This window comes from Pan paniscus, chromosome 19 (assembly GCF_029289425.2).
Source record: "Pan paniscus chromosome 19, NHGRI_mPanPan1-v2.0_pri, whole genome shotgun sequence".
Classification (NCBI taxonomy): Eukaryota; Metazoa; Chordata; class Mammalia; order Primates; family Hominidae; genus Pan; species Pan paniscus.
This window is the reverse complement of record NC_073268.2, coordinates 25,006,984-25,027,407: the sequence shown is the minus strand read 5'-3', so window position 1 is coordinate 25,027,407 and position 20,424 is coordinate 25,006,984. Positions and strand designations below refer to the sequence as shown.

Sequence of the window (20,424 nt, the reverse complement as noted above, 5' to 3'; positions counted from 1 at the left end):
GACGCCTCCTGGGAGTTGTAGTTTTTACTGGGCTCCGTTCCCGGCCTCTTCGGGGACGCACGGTTGGAAGTTGTACCGTGACGTGATGGTCAGATCGGATGATAGAATTTTGGTGCGTAACAATTCCAACTTTTGCTTCTGTGCCCTTCAAGTGTATTTTATCCGTGCCCCAGTTTTGCAGATGAGGAGACTCGGACTTGTAAGTAACTTTCTGTAGGTCTTTGCTGGGTCCTAGACTGGATCGAAACCCAAATATTCTGACCCCAACTGCAGGATTTTTCCACTGCACCTGGCTGCCTCCGCCCTGGCCCCAGATTGGCTCCTCCAGAAACAGACTAGCCCGGCCCTTTGCCCTGCTGGGCCCTCCTGGGAGAGCGCTTTTCACAACATTGGCTGGGATGAGGGTCTGGAGGGCCCAGAACGGAGCCTGCCTTCTCCTTCTCAGTCACGCTTGGCCCAGGCTGCCCCGGACCGGGCCACATCCTTGGCCGCCCCGCACCTGACGTGAGAAGAGGCTACGTATCATAGATTCCTCCATCAGTAGTAAGGAGCCTGAGTTTCTGTCTCAGGTCAGCTTGTGTGGCTTTGAATGAGAGGCTCTGGTCTGCAGTTTTCACATCTGCATCGTCTAAAGGCAAGGGCACAGACTTTACTGCCTGGTAGACATGGGGTAGGCCCTCCTTTATTGGCAGTGTGACCCTGGGCAAATTACTTGTCTTAATCTCCAATTCCACACCTGTGAAACCCCACCTCCAAGGTTGTGGGAACCCAAAAGAATGTATGTAAAGCACCTGTTGTATTGTAGGAATCTACTTAATATTACTGTAGGAGGTTGAACTAAATGGCTCTTGAGGTCTCCTCGGTCACTCCCATTCTCCATGTCACCAAGAGGTATTGTCTGGGTAGTTTCAACTCCTTACCCAGCTTCTTTCTAAGTCCACTCTATGCAGGGCAGGGCTGGAATAGCAAGATCAGATGATGTCATGGCATGCCAACCTGACTCTGAATGGCAGTTCATGGCACCCTGAACTGAAAGTGAAGGAACAGGAAGGAAAAGGCTAGCCCAGGGAAACTGGGGAGCACTTTACTCGGACTACACCTACCCTTCCTTCCCCAGGGGGCTGCCAGGAAACAGTTGTCACACAGCTGGAGTGGGACCCCCAGAGGCACTTAGTGGTCACCAGGCAGGTGGGTATTTGAACCACCCAGAGCAGAACAGGCAGCTTCTTCAATATTTCCAGGGCCAATGGCCCCAAAAAGGCTCATCCCAAGATCGAAATAATCATCTGAGTCTGAAATAGCTCTGCCTATGTCCTGTGGAAGTTTCTCCTGGTTTGTGGAGGTGCCTTTCCTTATAGTCATCTTTCTGCAGACATAAGCAAACCCAGTGTTGTTCTTTTCACAGAAACCTCCCCAGCATTAAGGCAAGAAAGGTGTCTCTGTTTTTTCCGAAGTGTGCCTGCTTGACTCCTTTGATTTTTCTCTGGGATTCTTCATCCTCCATCAAGTTGATCGATCCCTCTGGATCTTGGTCAGTTTCCTGACAACTCTGTGAAGTTCAGTGACCCAGACTGAGTCCACGTCTCAAATAAGGTTCTGACTAATGCAGAGTCTAACAGAAAGATTACTGGACATGTCATGCACTATTAATAACTCCTGTTATCGAGGATTTTTTTTTCACAATAGGAATGAACAGAGTTCATTTGTGGTAAATTGCAGATCACTTTCTGCTTTATTTAGCGGGAGTCCCTGTCATCATCTTTCTTCTTCTCTCTTGGCCCTCATAATTACCATATCTTCCCCAAACGTTCTTCAGCTGTGAATAGCCCCAAGCACTATTCAGAGTGAGTGACAGCTCTCTTATTTCGTGCTGGGGGACATACAAACCCTTGGACAAACACTTGTCACTGTGTGCCAAGAAGCTGAAAAATTCTTCATGCCTCAGAGCCATAATTACACTTTTGGTAGCATATTCTAAGGAAGTCATCCCATGTACAGGAAAAGCTGCAATGTGTCAGGATGTTCATTCCAGCAATATTTATAGTAGTGAAAAACTGAAAGCAACCAAATGCCCAAGAAAAAAATTACAGTATATCCACTGGATGGAATAGTATGAAGCCATTTAGGACAGATTGTGAAAACCCTGTGGCAGTATGGGGAATGTTTGCTAAGTTATATGAAAAGATAAGGACACAAAATAGCATAACATACATTCCCCAGGGATATAGTCAGCAAAGTCTAGAATGAAGAAAATTAGGACAAACACCCAATTCCCTTAACAAATAAAACTGGGGCCAGGTATGGTGACTCACGCCTGTAATCCCAGCACTTTGAGGGGCCAAGGCTTGTGTCCAGGAGTTCGAGACCAACCTGGACAACATGGTAAAACCCCGTGGTCTACAAAAAATACAAAAATTAGTTGGGCATGGTGGTGTGTCTATAGTCCCAGCTACTCAGGAGGCTGAGGTGGAAGGATCAATTGAGCCCGGGAGGTCAAGGCTGCAGTGAGCTATGATCGTGCCAGTGCATTCCAGTCTGGGCAGCAGAGTGAGACCCTGTCTCAAAAAAAAAAAAAAAAAAGGAAAAAAAAGAGGGGGAGAGACTTACAGATTAAAATAAATTAAATGATATATCAACTAAAAGTCTTATTTGGATCCTGATTCAAGCAAACTGACTTTAAAAAAAAAAAAAAAAAAAAAAAAAGGCCGGGCATGGTCACGCATGCCTGTAACCCCAGTACTTTGGGAGGCCAAGGTAGGCGGATCACCTGAGGTCAGGAGTTTGAGACCAGCCTGGCCAACGTGGTGAAACTCCTTCTCTACTAAAACTACAAAAACTAGCTGGGTGTGGTGATGGGCGCCTGTAATCCCAGCTACTCGGGAGGCTGAAGCAAGAGAATTGCTTGAACCCAGGAGGCAGAGGTTGTAGTGAGCCAAGATTGCACCATTGGCACTCCAGCCTGGGTGACTGAGCAAGGCTCTGTCTCAAAAAAAAAAAAAAAAGATTTTATTAAGTTATCAGGCAAATTTGAATACTGACAAGGTATTCAACGATATTAAGGAATTCTAAATGTTTAGGCGTGATATGGAATTGTGGTAAGGTTGTTTTTTTAATTTAAAAAGTCCTCCATGGCTGGGCGTGGTAGCTCATGCCTGTAATCCCAGCACTTTGGGAGGCTGAGGCAGACAGATCACCTGAGGTCAGGAGTTCAAGACCAGCCTGGCCAACATGGTGAAACCCCGCCTCTACTAAAAATACAAAAATTAGCCAGGCGTGGTGACAGGCGCCTATAATCCCAGCTACTTGAGAGGCTGAGGCAGGAGAATCGCTTGAACCCAGGAGGTGGAGGATGCAGTGAGCCGAGATCGTGCCATTGCACTCCAGCCTGGGAGACAAGAGTGAGACTTCATCTCAAAAAAAAAAAAAAGTCTTCCTTGGCTGGGTGCGGTGGATCACACCTGTAATCCCAGCACTTTGGGAGGTGAGGCAGGCAGATCACAAGGTCAGGAGTTTGAGACCAGCCTGGCCAGCATGGTGAAATCCCGTCTCTACTAAAAATAGAAAAAAATTAGCCAGGCATGGTGGCACGTGCCTGTAATCCCAGCTACTCGGGAGGCTGAGGCAGGAGAATTACTTGAAACTGGGAGGCAGAGGTTGCAGTGAGCCGAGATCATACCACTGTACTCCACCCCGGGTGACAGAGAGAGACTTCGTCTCAAAAAAAAAAAAAAAAAAAAAAAAAAGTCCTCCTTTCAGACATACATACTAAAATATCTGTGGATGAAATGATACAGTGATTGCATTTGCTTCGAAATAATCTGGACTGGGAACCATAGGGAAATAATAAGATGAGCCATGAGGTGATAATTATGGAAGCTGTGTGATGAGGACATGAAGTTCCTTATATTATTTTCTATACTTTTTTTTTTTTTTTTTTTTTTGAGACAGAGTCTCACTCTGTCACCCAGGCTGGAGCACAGTGGTGCAGTTTCGGCTCACTGCAACCTCCGCCTCCCTAGTTCAAGAGATTTTCCTGCCTCAGCCTCCCGAGTAGCTGGGATTACAGGTGCACGCCACCACATCCAGGTAATTTTTGTATTTTTAGTTGAGACAGGGTTTCACCATGTTGGCCAGGCTGGTTTTGAACTCCTGACTTCAAGTGATCTGCCCACCTTGGCCTCCCAAAGTGCTGGGATTACAGGCATGAGCCACCACGCCTGGGCTATTTTCTCTACTTTTTTAATGTTTAAAACTGTTCATAATAAAAAGTCTAAACCTGCATATACATTAATGATTAAGATAAGCCAAAATAGAGCAGCACTGGTAACATCCTCTGGCACCAGACTGCCAGGGTTCAACTTGCAGCTCCTCTAGTTACCAGCTGTGTAACCTTAAGCAAGTTACTGAACCTCTCTGTGCTTCAGTTACCTCGTTGCTAAAAGAATTGGCAAGTGACACTGGTGTTCGGAAAAAATAAAGTAAATGAAGATGGCGATGATCATGATAATACCCTCCTCATGTTGTGGATATTAAATGGGTCAGTAAATGTGAAATGAAACACTCAAAACAATTCCTGGCACATAATTAAGTGCTCAGTATGTGTTGCCTTTTATTAATTCATTCCACATTTGAATGATATTTGAGCATCTACTTTACTAGGCTATGGAAATTCAACAAAATAAAAACAGACCTTGGGCCGGGCACTGTGGCTCAAGCCTGTAATCCCAGCACTTTGGGAAGCTGAGGTGGGAGGATTGCTTGAGGCCAGGAGTTCAAGACCAGCCTGGCAACGCAATGAGACCCCCCCCCCCCGCCCCAACCACCATCTCTATAAAAAATAAAAATAAATTAGCCGGGCATGGTGGCATGTTCCTGTAGTCCCAGCTACTCAGGAGGCTAAGGCGGGAGGATCGCTTGAGCCCAAGGAATTCGAGGCTGCAGTGAGTTATGATCTCGCTAGGAATTCGAGGCTGCAGTGAGTTATGATCTCACTATTTCACTCCAGCCTGGGCAATAAAGCAAGCCCTGTCTCTTAAAACAACAGCCGGGCGTGGTGGCTAGCGCCTGTAATCCCAGCACTTTGGGAGGCCGAGGCAGGTGGATCATCTGAGGTCAGGAGTTCGAGACCAGCCTGGCCAACATGGTGAAACCCCGTCTCTACTAAAAATGCAAAAATTAGTCAGGCATGGTGGCGCGCCCCTGTAATCCCAGTTACTAGGATGACTGAGGTGGGAGAATTGCTTGAACCCGGGAGGCGGAGGCTGCAGAGAGCAGAGATGGCGCCATTGCACTCCAGCCTGGGCAACAAGAGTGGAACTTTGTCTCAAAAAATAAAGAAAGGAAGGAAGGAAGGAAGGAAGGAAGGAAGGAAGGAAGGAAGGAAGACAACAACAAAAAAACCTTGAATCAGGATGAAGGGATTTAGGGTGATCTTTTTCATTCTCTAGTTTCAAACTTCACGTAATGTGATATTACTTTTAAATTTTTTATTAAAATTGTTTAAAAACAAAATGAGTCTGCCACAGGCTCTTTCTGCCCTCTGGGAGTTCCTTAGGCTGCTGAGGTAGACACATTCCCCAGCCCCAGTGTGCTTTCATCTGGTGATCTGGGAGTGGTCATGGGGCCTCTGCTTGTGAGACATACACCGTCTTGTGGGCTGAGATAGGTTGGTAAACAAGGAACATGTTCCTGGGATGCTGCTGGCCGTGTTCGGAAGCTGGGAGAAGGGATGTCAAGAAACAGTGCCTCGGGCTGGGTGCGGTGGCTCACGCCTGTAATCCCAGCACTTTGGGAGGCCGAGGCGGGCAGATCACGAGGTCAGGAGATTGAGACCATCCTGGCTAACACAGTGAAACCCCATCTCCACTAAAAATACAAAAATTAGCCGGGCGTGGTGGCGGGCGCCTGTAATCCCAGCTACTCAGGAGGCTGAGGCAGGAGAATGGCGTGAACCCGGGAGGCGGAGCTTGCAGTGAGCCGAGATGGCGCCACTGCACTCCAGCCTGGGCGACAGAGCGAGACTCCGTCTCAAAAAAAAAAGAAAAGAAAAAAGAAACAGAGCCCCTTCCCCTGGGGGAAAGAATACCACCTCTCCACTCCTACTCCTCCCCTCCTCCCCCACCTGCTTCCTGAAGGGAGGGTGGTGAGGTCATGTCCAGAGCAAGTGCAAGGAAGGAAAGAACTGCTTATTTCATTGACAGTTGTGTTTTTATTTTTGTTTGGGTGGGGGATACCCCAGGCATGTGGTGGGAAGAAGGAGGGGGAGGGGAAGGCAGATGTTAAGCAGACAAAGGAGCAGCGAATGACCCTCCTGAGAACTACTGTGCCAGTCAGAAGCCAGGAGTGGGTGCGGGACTGGCAGCATCGCCAGCGGGCACTCTGTTCTGCCTCCCTCGCCCAGTCCTGTAGTTGGCTGTCTTGGGCTGTGGAGAGAAAGGGCTGAACCGGTCAGGGCCACTGGGCCCCCATCCCCCAGCCTGTGCCTGGGAACAAGAACCTCCCTGGGGAACCAAGTGCAGGGAGGTACCTTAGGAACCCTTCAACCTGCATATTCTTTGATATGGACAATTGACACTCTCCCATGAACAAAAGCAGTTAGAAAACTGAAAATATTTCAGATCAAAAGGGCAATGGATATAAAAACAGTTAAGTTCAAGACAAGACCCCCTAGCTCCCTACCAACTGAGTTCCTACTCCTAGCCTCACCTGTCTAGAAATCTGGGTGGCCACCGTTCCCAGATCACCTTCTTCTGCCTAAGGCCAGCTCCTCCCTCAGTAACAATCACAGCAAGCATTATTGTTTGCTTTGTTCCAGGCACTGGGCAAAGGGCTTTATTTGTCTGTTACAGAACCACCTCCCCCTGGGCTACTAGACTTGCTCCCTGTCTCACATTTGCATTTCCCGAAGAGAGTGAATTCTCAATAAATGTTAACTGAACTATGTAACGGAACTGTTACCAGAAAGGGGTCCCAATCCAGACCCCAAGAGAGGGTTCTTGGATCTCACGCAAGAAAGAATTCAGGGTGAGTCCACAGTGCAAAGTAAAAGCAAGTTTATTAAGTAAAGGAATAAAATAATGGCTACTCAACAGACAGAGCAGCCCCGAGGGCTGCTGGTTGCCCATTTTTATGGTTATTTCTTGATGATGTGCTAAACAAGGGGTGGGTTATTCATGCTCCCCTTTTTAGACCATTGAAGGTAACTTCCTGACGTTGCCATGGCATTTGTAAACTGTCATGGCGCGGCTGAAAGTGTAGCAGTGAGGACCACCAGAGGTCACTCTCATTGCCATTTTGGTTTTGATGGGTTTTGGCCAGCTCCTTTACTGCAACCTGGTTTATCAGCAAGGTCTTTATGACCTGTATTTTATGCTGACCTCCTATCTCATCCTGTGACTTAGAATGCCTTAACTGTAGGGTTCAGCCTCATTTTACCCAGCTTCTATTTAAGACGGAGTTGCTCTGGTTCACACGCCTCTGACAGAACTGCACGTCCCAGACCACAGCCACACAGCTCTCCCTTGTTCTTGCCTCAGCCTCGTACCCTTTTCCATCTGATGGACTCCTATACACCCCTCAAGGCCTACCTCACCTGTCACCTTCTCGGTGCAGCCTTCCCCAGTGTCCAAGCAGAGTCCACTGCTTCATCCTCCAGGCTCCTGTGACCCTGGCGGATCCCTCAGCCCAAGCCTTCCCTTAGGTGATCAGAGGGCTATATTTGTGCACACACCAGTCTTCCCTCATTGGTTGGGGGACATTTAGTTCTCAGCCAGGCACGGTGGCTCTACACAAAAATACAAAAGTTAGCTGGGTGTGATGGTGTGCGCCTGTAGTCCCAGCTACTTGGGAGGGTGAGGTGGGAAGACAGCTTGAACCCAGGAGGTTGAGGCTGCAAGTGAGCTGTGATCATGCCACTGTGGTCCAGCCTGGATGACAGAACGAGACCTGTCTCAAACAAAAGAAAAAACAACTCTGAATCCCCAATGCCTAAGAGGCCCTGGTACCCAGTACATGCTCAGATATGTGTTAAGTAAATGAGACAGTATCTCCAAGCATGGCAGCATGAAGTGTATGTATACACCCCTTGCTCTTTTCTACAGGGAACAACAATAGCAGAGGCCTTTGTTGCCCTCTCCCCGAAACTGCCCAGTAACCTGGCATTAGACGGGTCCCTGGCTGACCTGATAGATAAAGAAGGTAGCCCTTCCTTATCTATCTTCTCTATCTATCTATCTACCTACCTATCTATCTATCTTTTTCCTTTCAGTTATCCCCAGATCCAGGCTGGACCTGGAGGTCTCCAACATCAGGGAGGGAAGGAGATGGAGGCCTGCTGAACTTCTTTCCCCTGTGGTCACATATTGGGGATATAGAGTTACCACCCTTGGAGGGAGGAGCTGTGACTCAGACTGCCGAGGGTGGGAGGCTAAGAGGCTCACTTTCCTGAGCCCTGAACTTGGGAGCCAGGGCCCTGCCATGCCTCAGTCTCTTCCCTGCCTGCCATTCTAGACACGTGGAGCATCAGGCTAGAAGGGATCTCAGAGACTGTGAGGGTCCAGAAAACAGAAAGGATGTGCCCCGTGGCCTACACATCTGCTGGTCTTGGGCCTAGCCCGAGAATTTTCCCAGGCACTTCACAGGCCAAGACAGAGCGTGAGACTCCCCGGTGATGGCTTTTCCAGACCCATGCCATGTGTCCCTCAGGTCTTTATCATCTCACACCTAGACCTTTGCCATAACTGGTTTTCCTGCCACCAATACATCCCCGACACAACCAACAGAGTGATCCAGACATCAAATCTAATTTTAAAACCTTTCAATCCGACCAGATGCGGTGGCTCACGCTTGTAATCCCAACACTTTGGGAAGTCGAGGAGGGTGGATGACTTGAACCCAGGAGTTTGAAACCAGCCTGCTCAATATGACCAAACCTCATCTCTACACAAAAATACAAAAAAAAAAAAAAAATTATCTGGGCATGGTGGCATGCACCTCTGGTTGTAATCCCTTGGGAGGCTGAGGTGGAAGGATCTCCTGAGCCTGGGGAGGTTGAGGTTACAGTGAGCTGTGATGCCACCACTGCACTCCAGGCTGGGAGACAGAGTGGGACCCCGTCTCGAAAAAAATAAAAATAAAAATTTGGCCTGGCACAGCGGCTCACGCCTGTAATCCCAGCGCTTTGGGAGGCTGAGGTTGGAGGATCACTTGCGGTCAGGAGTTCAAGAGTAGCCTGGACAACATGGTAAAACCCCGTCTCTATTAAAAAAAATAATAACATTAATTTAAAAAATTGGCTGGGCATGGTGGTGCACGCCTGTAATCCCAGCTACTCGGGAGGCTGAGGTAGGAGAATTGCTTGAACCCAGGAGGCAGAGATTGCAGTGAGCCGAGATCAAGCCACTGCACTCCAGCCTGGGTGACAGAGTGAGACTCTGTCTAAAAAAAATAAATAAATAGGCCGGGCGCAGTGGCTCACGCCTGTAATCCCAGCACCTTGGGAGGCCAAGGCAGGCAGATAACCTGAGGTCAGAAGTTCAAGCCCAGCTTGGTCAACATGATGAAACCCCGTATCTACTGAAAATACAAAAATTAGCTGGGTGTGGTGATGGGTGCCTGTAATCCCAGCTACTCCGGAGGCTGAGGCAGGAGAATCGCCTGAACCTGGGAGGCAGAGGTTTCAGTGAGCTGAGATCATGCCATTGCACTCCAGCCTGGGCAACAAGAGTGAAACTCCGTCTCAAAAAAATAAATAAATAAATAAAATAAAAACTAAATAAAACCTTTTTAATCCATAAGCCACGGAATCAAGTCTCAATGCATCCATGGCGTGCAAGCCACAAGGATCTGCTCCCTTTTTACTTCTTTACCCCTGGCCTTTGCCACCACCCCCTCCATCCACGCAGTGATCTGGAAGCCAAGCCATTTCATGCTCCCTTGCTCTTGCACATTCTGCTTCTCCACCTGATTAACCCAGCCTTGAAAGCCCAGCTCAAATGTCACTCCTTGGTGAAGCCTTCCTTGATTATACCCTGGAAAAGCTACTGTACAGTTAAGGATGCTCTCAGCAGAAATCAACAGAAAACCCAAATAATGATTCTTACCCTAGGTTGCCATTAGAATCACCTGAGGAGCTTTTGAAAATTCCCATCACCTGGCCAGGCACGGTGGCTCACTCCTGTGATCCCAGCACTTTGGGAGGCTGAGGCAAGTGGATCACCTGAGGTCAAGAGTTCGAGACTGGCCTGGCCAACATGGAGAAAACCCGTCTCTACTAAAAATACAAAAATTAGCTGGGCATAGTGGCGTGTGCCTGTAATCCCAGCTTCTTGGGAGGCTGAGGCAGGAGAATCTCTTGAACCCAGGAGGCAGAGGCTACTGTGAGCCAAGATGGTGCCACTGCACTCCAGCCTGGGCGACAGAGTGAGACTCTGTCTCAACAAGAAAAAAAAATCTCCATTACCAGACACATGCCACATGGGTGTATCCAGGCATCAGCAGTTTTCAAAACTGCCTATATACCAGTGTGCAGCCAAGTTGAGAAGCACTGAAATTAGGGGGCTTTCTTTCTCACGTATTGAGTCTAGAGGTGGCAGTTGCTGGTGTTGGTTGAGTAGCTCAGTGATTTCCAGGCCAACATCTCAGTAATACTCAACCCTCCCTTTATGCTTTGTTGTCTCATGGCCACGAGATGGCCTGAGTTGACCCTTTCATGTTCAAAGTAGGGGCCAGGCACGGTGGCTCACGCATGTAATCCCCAGCACTTTTTGGGGGGGGCCGAGGCAGGAGCCTTAGGAGTTTGAGACCAGCCTAGGCAACAAAGTGAGACCCTCATCTCTACAAAAAAAAAAAAAAAATTGGCTGGTTGTGGTGGCACATGTCTGTGGTCCCAGCTACATAGAAGGCTGAGGCAGGAAGATTGCTTGAGTTTGGTAGGGGGTCAAGGCTGCAGTGAGCTGTGTTTGCATTCCAGCCCGGGCAACACAGTGAGACCCTCTCTCAAAAAAAAAGGCTGGTGCAGTGGCTCACACCTGTAATCCCAGCACTTTCAGAGGCCAAGGAAGGTGGATCACCTGAGGCCAGGCGTTCAAGACCAGCCTGGCCAACATGGCGAAACCTCATCTCTGCTAAAAATACAAAAATTACCTGGGTGTGGTGATGCAGGCCTGTAATCCCAGCTACTCAGGAGGCTGAGGCAGGAGAATCACTTGAATCTGGGAAGTGAAGGTTGTAGTGAAGCGAGATCATGCAATTGCACTCCAGCCTGGGTGCACTCAGAGAGAGACTCCAGACTCTGCACTCCAGAGAGAGACTCCATCTCAAAAAAAAAAAAAAAAAAAAAAAAAAAAATAGGCAGGGAGAGGAGCAGAGCCCAGCCCTATCCTCTCTTACCAGCAAATCAAAGACTGTCCCACAAACCTGTTCTGCGGACTTCTGCTTAGATGTCATTGACCAGAATTGGGCCACCCTCAGCTGCAAAGGAGATTGAAGAAGTAGGCAACAGGATTTCTGATGGGCTGAGATCAATCAGGTTGAATCATCAAGGACTGAGTGCATTGCCACTCCCAAAGCCATGTGTGTTAATCTGGTAGTAGGAGGGAAGGGATGGTTCTGCCATGTTATTAATACTTATTCTCTCTCTGTGCTTCACAGCTCCCTGTACAAACATCAATTAATGCAGGCATCACATCAAAGCATTGTGGAGACATGTCTTTGCCTCCCTCCAGACCAACAATTCTCAACTCAGGCTGCTCGTTAGACATATCTGAGGAGCTTTCGAAAGAAACCAGTGCCTAGACCCCATGCACAGAGATTTTAATATAATTGGTCCAGATGAAGCCCCAGCATAACTAATCTGTAAAAGCTCCCCAAGTGATTTGAATGTGCAGGGTGTTTTGAGAACCCTGCCATAGACCCAGCACCTTAAGAACCCTGTCTATGTCCCCTTCAACTAGCACATAAGGCTCACAGGAAATCCTCACTGAATGAATAAACAAATAAATGGATGGCAGAGAATTTCTGCTCCAATTCTGCAGCCCCTAGTGGGCAGTGTGCACTGTCCTAAGTGTGGTTCCTCCTTCCCCCCAGATCTCCCTCCTTCACTGAGTTTGCACTCAGACTCCCTTAATTAACCACATCTGCAGCTCCAGCTGGGCTCCTGCTTCTCCCACAGCTGCTGTGCTGGACACCCTAGTTCCACTCTTTTCCTGGAAGCTGCCCTAGTCTTAGAAGGAAATAACCCTCCATCAACAGCCAGGCTCAATTCTTGTGCCTCAGTTAAAGCCCCTGCCCAGTGTGAGAGTGGAACAGGGGGAAAGGGAGGATTGCTCAGCTTTCTGTCCCACATTCAGCTACAGTCCCGAAATGGACACCAAGTAGCCAGCAGCAGAGTGTCCGGCCCTCAGAGAAAAGGTTTGCTTGTTGCTTCTCCTGCCTAAGTGTAGAAAGTTATCTGATTCCTTAGACAAATGTGAGTCTGCAAAATTCCCCTGTTGACATCACAGGAATAAGTCTGTGGTGAGTACATCCTCAGAGATGATATCATCTGGCATCCTGCCATCTGGTCTGGTCCCCATCATGCTTCTGAAACTGCTTGTTCAAAGGTAACCTACAGGGCCAGCCTCACAGGCATGCGGCCGACAAGGTCCCACAAGACCTCATGCCCTGTGCTCACAAGAGCTCTGCACTTGGTTTTACACTCTGCTGCTGTCGTCATCTTAAAATTCTTTTTTATTTTTATTTTTTAGAGACAGAGTCGCACTCTGTCACCCAGGCTAGAGTGCAGTGGTGCAATCACAGCTCACTGCAGCCTCCACTTCCCAGGCTCAAGCCATCCTCCTACCTCAGCCTCCCGAGTAGCTAGGACTAAAGTATGCACCACCATGGTCTGCTAATTTATTTTTCTTTTTGTAGAAAGTGCATTTGGACAATTTTTTTTTTTTTTCCTGGAGAGACGAGGTTTCACTATGTTGCACAGGCCAGTCTCAAACTCATGAGGCTCCTTGGTCCTTGGCCTCCGAAAGTGCTGAGATTATAGGCATGAGCCACTGCACTCAGCCTTGAAATTCTTTTTTTTGAGACAGGGTCTTAATGCGTCACCTAGGCTGGAGTCAAGTGGCACGACCCAGGCTCGGTGAAACCTCTGCTTCCTGGGTTCAAGTGATTCTCGTGCCTCAACCTCCCAAATAGCTGGGATTACAGGTGTGCGCCACCTCAGCCCAGTTAATTTTTTGTATTTTTAGTAGAGATGGTGTTTCGCCACATTGGCCAGGCTGGTCTCAAATTCCTGGCCTCAAGTAATCCACCCACCTCGGCCTCCCGAAGAGCTAGGATTACAGGCGTGAGCCACCATACCTGGCAAGGCCTTGAAATTCTTAAGTTTTCACCTGGGTGTGGTGGCTCACATCTGTAATCCCAGCACTTTGGGAGGCCGAGGTGGGTGGATCACTAGAGGTCGGGAGTTCGAGACCAGCCTGGCCAATATGGTGAAACCCTGTCTCTACTAAAAATACAAAAATTAGCCGAGTGTGGTCGGCAGGCACCTGTAGTCTCAGCTACTTGGGAGACTAAGGCAGGAGAGTCGTTTTAACCTGGGAGGCAGAGGTTGCAGTGAGCCAAGGTTGTGGCACTGCACTCCAGCCTGGGCCACAGAGTGAGACTTTATCTAAAAAAAAAAAAAAAAAAAAAAAAAAAAAGGAAGAAATTCTTAACAGGTTTTTGAAACACGGGACCCCCCCCACACACACCCCATTTTTATTTTGCACTCAGCTCTACAATTCCGTGTCCAGTCCTGGTCACCCATAGTCTTCCAAAATCCAGCAAGAAAAATCCTTCTCAGAAAGGTCTCCAATGCGTATGACCTCATCTTCCTTCGTGTAAGTATATCCACCCCTAGTCTCTGTGACACCCCACTCTCCTGTTCTCTTCCACCTCTCTGACCTGGCAGGAGGGCTTCCAGGTTCCGTACAATACAATACCGTGGGTACCATCAGGCTCAACGTGCAAGGATGTAGGGTATTGGTATGTGTGGCAGAGAGGCACAGATGTAAGAGCTGCTAGCAGGCAATGGAAAGTGGTTGGACAAGGAGTCAGAAAACTGGGCTCTGGTCTTTGGCCACTGACTCATTGTGTAACTCTGGTCACATTCTGGGCCTCAGTTTACCCGTCTGCAAACTAAGGAGGGATCAACTGGCTGGTCCCTTCCTTTGAGCTCTATCAATCATTGAGGCTCTGAATCCCAGCACCGAACTGGAGATAGTGTGGGTAGGATGGTGCCATAGGAGGCACCATGTGGTTGGACTTGAGGGTCAAGGGAGTTGCAGGGGATAAGCCACCATGGGCTAAGGAATGAGATGGGTCATCCACATGGATCACATCTATGACCCTTTGTCACCCCTACCCCTGCACAGCATATGAGAGGAGGTGAAGGGGAAAAGCCTGGCGTGGGTAATGAAATCATGGAGGAAGACCATGATGTGTTCTGGAAGTCAGTAATCCTAACAACTAGCCTTTGCACAGCACTTCACAAAGTACCTTCACATCCACTCAACCCTGGCGGGTCCTCCCAACCCTGCAGCAGTGTCAGGTGACATGCCCAGGTCACACACTAATCTCATCTTCTGCCTTGAAATCCTTCCTTCCCACTACCCAGTGAACATTAGGAGAGGGTGGTATCACGGAGTGGCGTGGCCTGCAAATGATGCCTGGGATAGGGACACCCTGGGGGAACAAGTCATCCAAGCCATCTTTGGTGCCCAGGCCTGAGGGAGAGTTCAAAGTGCCAACCTGAGAGTCCAGGGCTCTAGCAAACTGAGAGAACCTGAGTCAGTTCTCATCCAGATCATAAAATCAGCAGGAAAACTCAGAGATGACCACATCAGGCTTCAGGTGCCTTAAAGAACTCCTTCCAACTCCTAGAGAAGCAATCAATCTACCACGCAGAGAACAAACTGAAATTGAACCACAGCACCCCTGGCAGGCAGGAGGTCTGGGCACTGCGAGGAGCCAGGAAATGAGGAACCCTGGACAGACATGTTTTCCAAGGAAAGACTAGGAGAAGTTTGCTCACCGTGGAAGAAGGGGCCACCGAGCGTGGAAGAATGTGCCACGGCGTGAAAGAAGGGCAGAAGGGAGTAGGGAGAGGAATGGAGTTGGGGGAATACAGGTTGCTGGAGACCCTGGATGTGAGATGGGGCCCACCCAGTTCTGCCTGCCAGGCCTGCCAAGCAGGGATCCTTCTGCCCAGCCAGGTTCTGGGTAAGGAAGAGGGGTTCTGGGAAGCAGTTTCAGCCTTGGGGAGCGAGGGAAGATGGCAGCATCAAGGCCTTGGGAGGGGAGCCTGGTGCAGGGAATGGAATTGGGTCCTGGTCTCCCCACAACAGAGTTCATCAGGGTCCAGGATCTGCCCTCTCTTGGCATTGCCTGGCCACACCATGGCTCAGGTATCCGACACCTGGGCCCAGAGTCACATGCCAGGAAACCCAACACTCTTGGGTCCCAGCCCCCAACTTCCAGCAGCTACGAGCAAACAGGGCTTCTGGAGGAGGAAGCGGGTCTCCAGAGCCCAGCAGCAGGGAGCCTACATCCAGGGACAGGGCACCTGCACTGGAGAAGGCTCTGCCACCAACAGGGGTGAGAGGAATGGAGGAGGACGGGGAGGAGGAGGGAGGAAGTACAGAGCAGAGAGGACAGAGCTGGGGCAGGCAGAGGGGTGGATGCTCCCAGAAAAGGGGTAGATGGGCATAGAAGGTGGGGCCAGAGGTCTATTTTACCTAGTCACCTGGCCTAGCTGGACGCCCTGACACCCTATCGCTCATCCGTCCCCTTGTCTCCATCACGCGAGTGCCAACCAGGCCCTCTGGTACCTACCTAGCCCACTTGGCAGCCACCCAGGTAGGTAGGGGAAGAAGACTTTATTCCAATGAGAGAAATCAACACATGGACAGAGGCAGAAACTTAGAAACCCCCAGACCCAGAATGACCAACAAGGCCTCACAGATTAACCTTCTAGAATCAACAGACCCTAAAAGAGTTTCAAGTGCAAGAGACCCTTTACCCAAAAGACCCTATTGAGGAGACTTAAATCAAGAGAGACCCCAATAAGGAAGTGAAAAAGTCACCCAGGCTTGAGAGAAGCCCCCAGAGAAGAGGCCCCAGCCCAAAAAGACTCCCCAGAGGGACCTCAGGAGGAGAAAGCCGGCAGTGGGGCATGCGATTCTCTCGACTCACTCTTCCTTTATGTGGCCTTTTCTTCCCCAGATCCTACTGCACTCCAGGACTATGCCAATTTATGGCCATGCTCCCAACAGCAGGTCACCTCCTGTCCCTCCTGCTGGTGATAGGCACAGGGGGTACTGTGCCCAGCCCCCAGGTGCCTCCCCGGGGCTGTTATGTGGCAAAGGAAGCAGGTGAACGGACTTTCCGCTGCAGCCAGGCAGGCCTCAGTGCTGTGCCCTCTGGCATCCCCAATGACACCCGCAAGCTCTACCTGGATGCCAACCAGCTGGCATCGGTGCCTGCTGGTGCCTTCCAGCACCTGCCTGTCCTGGAGGAGTTGGATCTGTCCCATAATGCCCTTGCCCACCTCTCAGGGGCGGCTTTCCAGGGCCTGGAGGGCACGTTGCGCCACCTGGACCTCTCTGCCAACCAGCTGGCCTCAGTGCCTGTGGAGGCCTTTGTGGGGCTACAGATCCAAGTGAACCTATCCGCAAACCCATGGCACTGTGACTGTGCCCTCCAGGAAGTGCTCCGGCAGGTGAGGCTGGTGCCGGGCACTGGGACAGGCATCGTGTGTGGCTCAGGAGCCCGACCGGACCTCGTGGGGCAGGAGTTCCTGCTGCTGGCAGGGGAGGAAGAGCTGTGTGGGTCGGGGTGGGGTGGGGCCCGGAGGAGCACCGATGTGGCCCTGCTGGTCACCATGGGGGGCTGGCTGACACTCGTGGTGGCTTATCTGGTGCATTATGTGTGGCAGAACCGAGATGAGACCAGGCGCTCCCTCAAGCGGGCCCCAGTGCTGCCCGTGCGTTCCGAGGACTCCTCCATCCTCAGCACAGTGGTCTGATGACCCAGGATGCTCCTCCAGCCACACCCCACACTCCTGCCCCTATGCCCTCTCCTTTGCTCTGACCCCCTCTGCCTCCTGTGCAGCTTCACCCCTGCCCCCAAGCCCATCCCACCCCTCCCTCCTTTATTTCCCCTAAATACCTGTGCTGGTTCTCTCTCTCTCTCTCTGTGTCATCTTAACCAACACCATCTTTGGTGCCTGGAGTTTTTTGGTGCCTACTCTGTGCCTGGATTGTGCTAGACTCAGAAAACCCATAACAGAGAATGACAGCAGGTGGGGTGGGAGCAAGGGAGGAGGGGCTGTGGGGGGGCAGGTTGAGGACGGAGCCTGCACCTGGCCCAGGGCGATTTCAAAGGCTTCGCTGTAGGATGTTTGAACTGATTCTTTTTTTTTTTGAGATGGAGTCTCACTGTGTCAGCAGACTGGAGTGCAGTGGCAGGATCTCCGCTCACTGCAACCTCTGCCTCCCAGGTTCAAGCGATTCTCCTGCCTCAGCCTCCTGAGTAGCTGGGACTACAGGCGCGCACCACCACGCCCAGCTAATTTTTGTATTTTTTAGTAGAGTTGGGGTTTCACCATGTTGGCCAGGATGGTCTTGATCTCTTGACCTCGTGATCTGCCCGCCTTGGCCTCCCAAAGTGCTAGGATTACAGGCGTGAGCGCGCCCGACCTGAACTGACTCAGGTGGGTGGATCACCCAAGGCAGCACGCAACGTGAACCCCTTGGGCGATTACAGGCCCACACAGCCCGTCCACCACCAGCTTCTTCCTGCCCTACAGAGCTGAGGCGTGGAGTGGCAGAGAAAGCCAAGGGTACCCTGAGGGAGCCCCCAGCTGAGGGGGAGTGAAGCCCCACCCTTTCCTGAATTGGGCTCACAAACAGAGGCTTCGAGAGCGCAACTCTAAGACTGAGGTCTCCTACAGAGTGAGGGGCATCAAAGCCAGAGGCAACCCGGGGAGCTTATTCCAAAGGGAGGGACTGCCTCCCCCATTGGACTAAAGGGAGTTCAAACTGCTAGAAATGATTTTGCCTTAGGTCTCTGAGAATCTGCCATCATCAACCTCTCTTACCTCCAAGGAACCCATCTCTACTAAAAATACAAAAAATCAGCCGGGCGTGGTGGCAGGCATCTGTAATCCCAGCTACTCATGAGGCTGAGGCAGGAGAATCACTTGATCCCAGGAGGTTGAGGTTGCAGTGAGCTGAGATCACACCACTGCACTCCAGCCTGGGCCACAGATCGAGACCTTCTCTAAAAAAAAAAAAAAAAAAAAAAAAATAGGGAGAGCTTTGGACAGAAAAGCAAGAGCAGAGAAGGCCCCTAGATGAAAGGTGTGGACAAGGCAAGGAAGATGTGCAACAACTCAGAATGTCTGGGCAGCAGCAAGACTCACCCTGGGGCTGGAAGAGAGGGTGCAAAGAGGGGCAAGGGGAAGGTGGGTGGAACCAAGCTGGAGGCGAGGTCAAAAGCCAGGCTGTGGCCAGATTTAAAAGGACACTGTGGGCTCCTCCTGTCTTCTCCCTCTGCCTCTACTGAGAACCTCCCCTGGCTTCTTGCTTCTCTTGTCCCCAGGCTCCTCTTCCTCCTGTGCCCTCTACTGAGGATCCCCTCCTCCGACTCAAGGTCCCTATCCAGAGACTCCCTATCTCTCTCCGTCCTCTCCTTTATACACTGATTAGTTTCCTGAGCTCCTTCTTGTGGGGGGAAGGTGGTCTCCTCTATGACTGAGCTGGGGACGGGTGACTGGAGAGCTGGGGGAAGTAAGGAGACCCTGGACAACTCAATAAAGTCACTTTTATCAATGCTCCGATCTCGTATTGCTCATTTTCCTGGGCACCTGTGGCCTGTTGGTGAAGAGAACGGGTGCTGAGCTTGTCTTCAGCCCCTCCACCACCCCTTTGGTGGGGGGTGCTCCTGCTGGGCTGGAGGCCAGCTTCCCATCTCCCCTTCTGCTCCCCACCAGAGTCCATCTGCTGGACTGGCCAGGACTGTGCCGACACACTCAGAGCGGCTCCTGCACAGAACGACTGCCCCAGAATCCCGGACTGCTCCCTCAGCATCCTGACCCCGGGCTTGTGCTTGTCCACTGGGCAGGCAGGAGGGGGTGACGTAACTGGCTTCACTCCCATCCTCACCTCTGCCATGGACCAGGGATCACAGGACCCTGGGTTCTGAGAAACCACGGAAGCCTGGTGAGGCAGCTGGACAGCCTCAGTGATGTTGCCCGCATCTGCCCTTCTGCCTGGGACAGAGGGAGAGAAAAGGCACGCTCTTCTGGGAGACACACTATGTCAGTCCCAAACTCTCCCACCAGGAAATGCTGGAACCTGGCTCAGGAACCAAGACAGCCCAGCCCACAGCTAGCCCAGGCCTGAGGCAAGAATTCCCGTGGCCTGGGCCCAGGTCCCAGCTTGTCACCACATGCAGCATCAGGGAGCCAGTGGGCTGTGATGAGAGGAGAGGGAGAGGCCTAAAACTGCCTTTGCAAAATGATGACTGAGACAGTGAAAGAGATTTAACTTAACTGATTCCATCTTGCTTTTAAACTCCAAGCTGTCCCCGCTCATTCCTAGGCATAGGCTGAACTAACTTTGGGAAAAACTTAGTTTATAGTTTAAACAAAGACAGTAACAGCCCTTTCCCAAAGCAGACCTCCTTCTTGGCTGGGGACTAGATTGCCTTTGTAGAACTAACATTAGCCACAAGATCAGAAATTATGGTTTAGGAGTCATGCCACTGGAGGCTCCCTAAACTGCTCCTAAAATCAGTGCTTGAGATATTCTGCAGACCCTGCACTTGATGGATCAGCTGGCCCTACTCAGATCAATAAACTGGCTCCTCTGATCTTGTGGCCCCCACCCAGGAACTGACTGAGCACAAGAAGACAGCTTTGACTCCCTGTGATTTCATCTCTGACCAATCAGCACACCTGGTTCACTGGCTTCCCCGCAACCCACCAAGTTATCCTTAAAAACTCTGCCCCGACGTGCTCATAGAGACTGATTTGAGTAATAATAAAGCTCTGGTCTCCCACACAGCCGGCTCTGCATGAACTACTCTTTCTCTATTGCAATTCCCCTGTCTTGATAAATCGGCTCTGTCTAGGCAGCACGCAAGGTGAACCCCTTGGGCGATTACAGGCCCCCACAGCCCTTCCGCCACCAGCTTCTTCCTGCCCTACAGAGCTGAGGCCTGGAGTGGCAGAGAAAGCCAAGGGTACCCTGAGGGAGCCCCCAGCTGAGGGAGAGTGAAGCTCCACCCCTTCCTGAATTGGGCTCACAAACAGTGGCTTTGAGAGCACAACCCTAAGACTGAGGTCTCCTACAGAGTGAGGGGCATCAAAGCCAGAGGAACCCGGGGAGC

General features: G+C 50.6%; 1 protein-coding gene across 1 annotated transcript; it reads left to right on the top strand.

Moving 5' to 3' along the window:
• The first annotated feature begins 29 nt into the window (after positions 1-29).
• LRRC3C (leucine rich repeat containing 3C) lies at positions 30-19,184 on the top strand. Its single transcript, XM_057300350.2, has 4 exons — positions 30-112; positions 8,100-8,196; positions 13,765-13,871; positions 16,255-19,184. Exons 3-4 carry the CDS (start codon positions 13,846-13,848, stop codon positions 17,054-17,056), a joined length of 828 nt encoding a protein of 275 aa, XP_057156333.1. The 5' UTR covers positions 30-112; positions 8,100-8,196; positions 13,765-13,845; the 3' UTR covers positions 17,057-19,184.
• Positions 19,185-20,424: the final 1,240 nt, after the last annotated feature.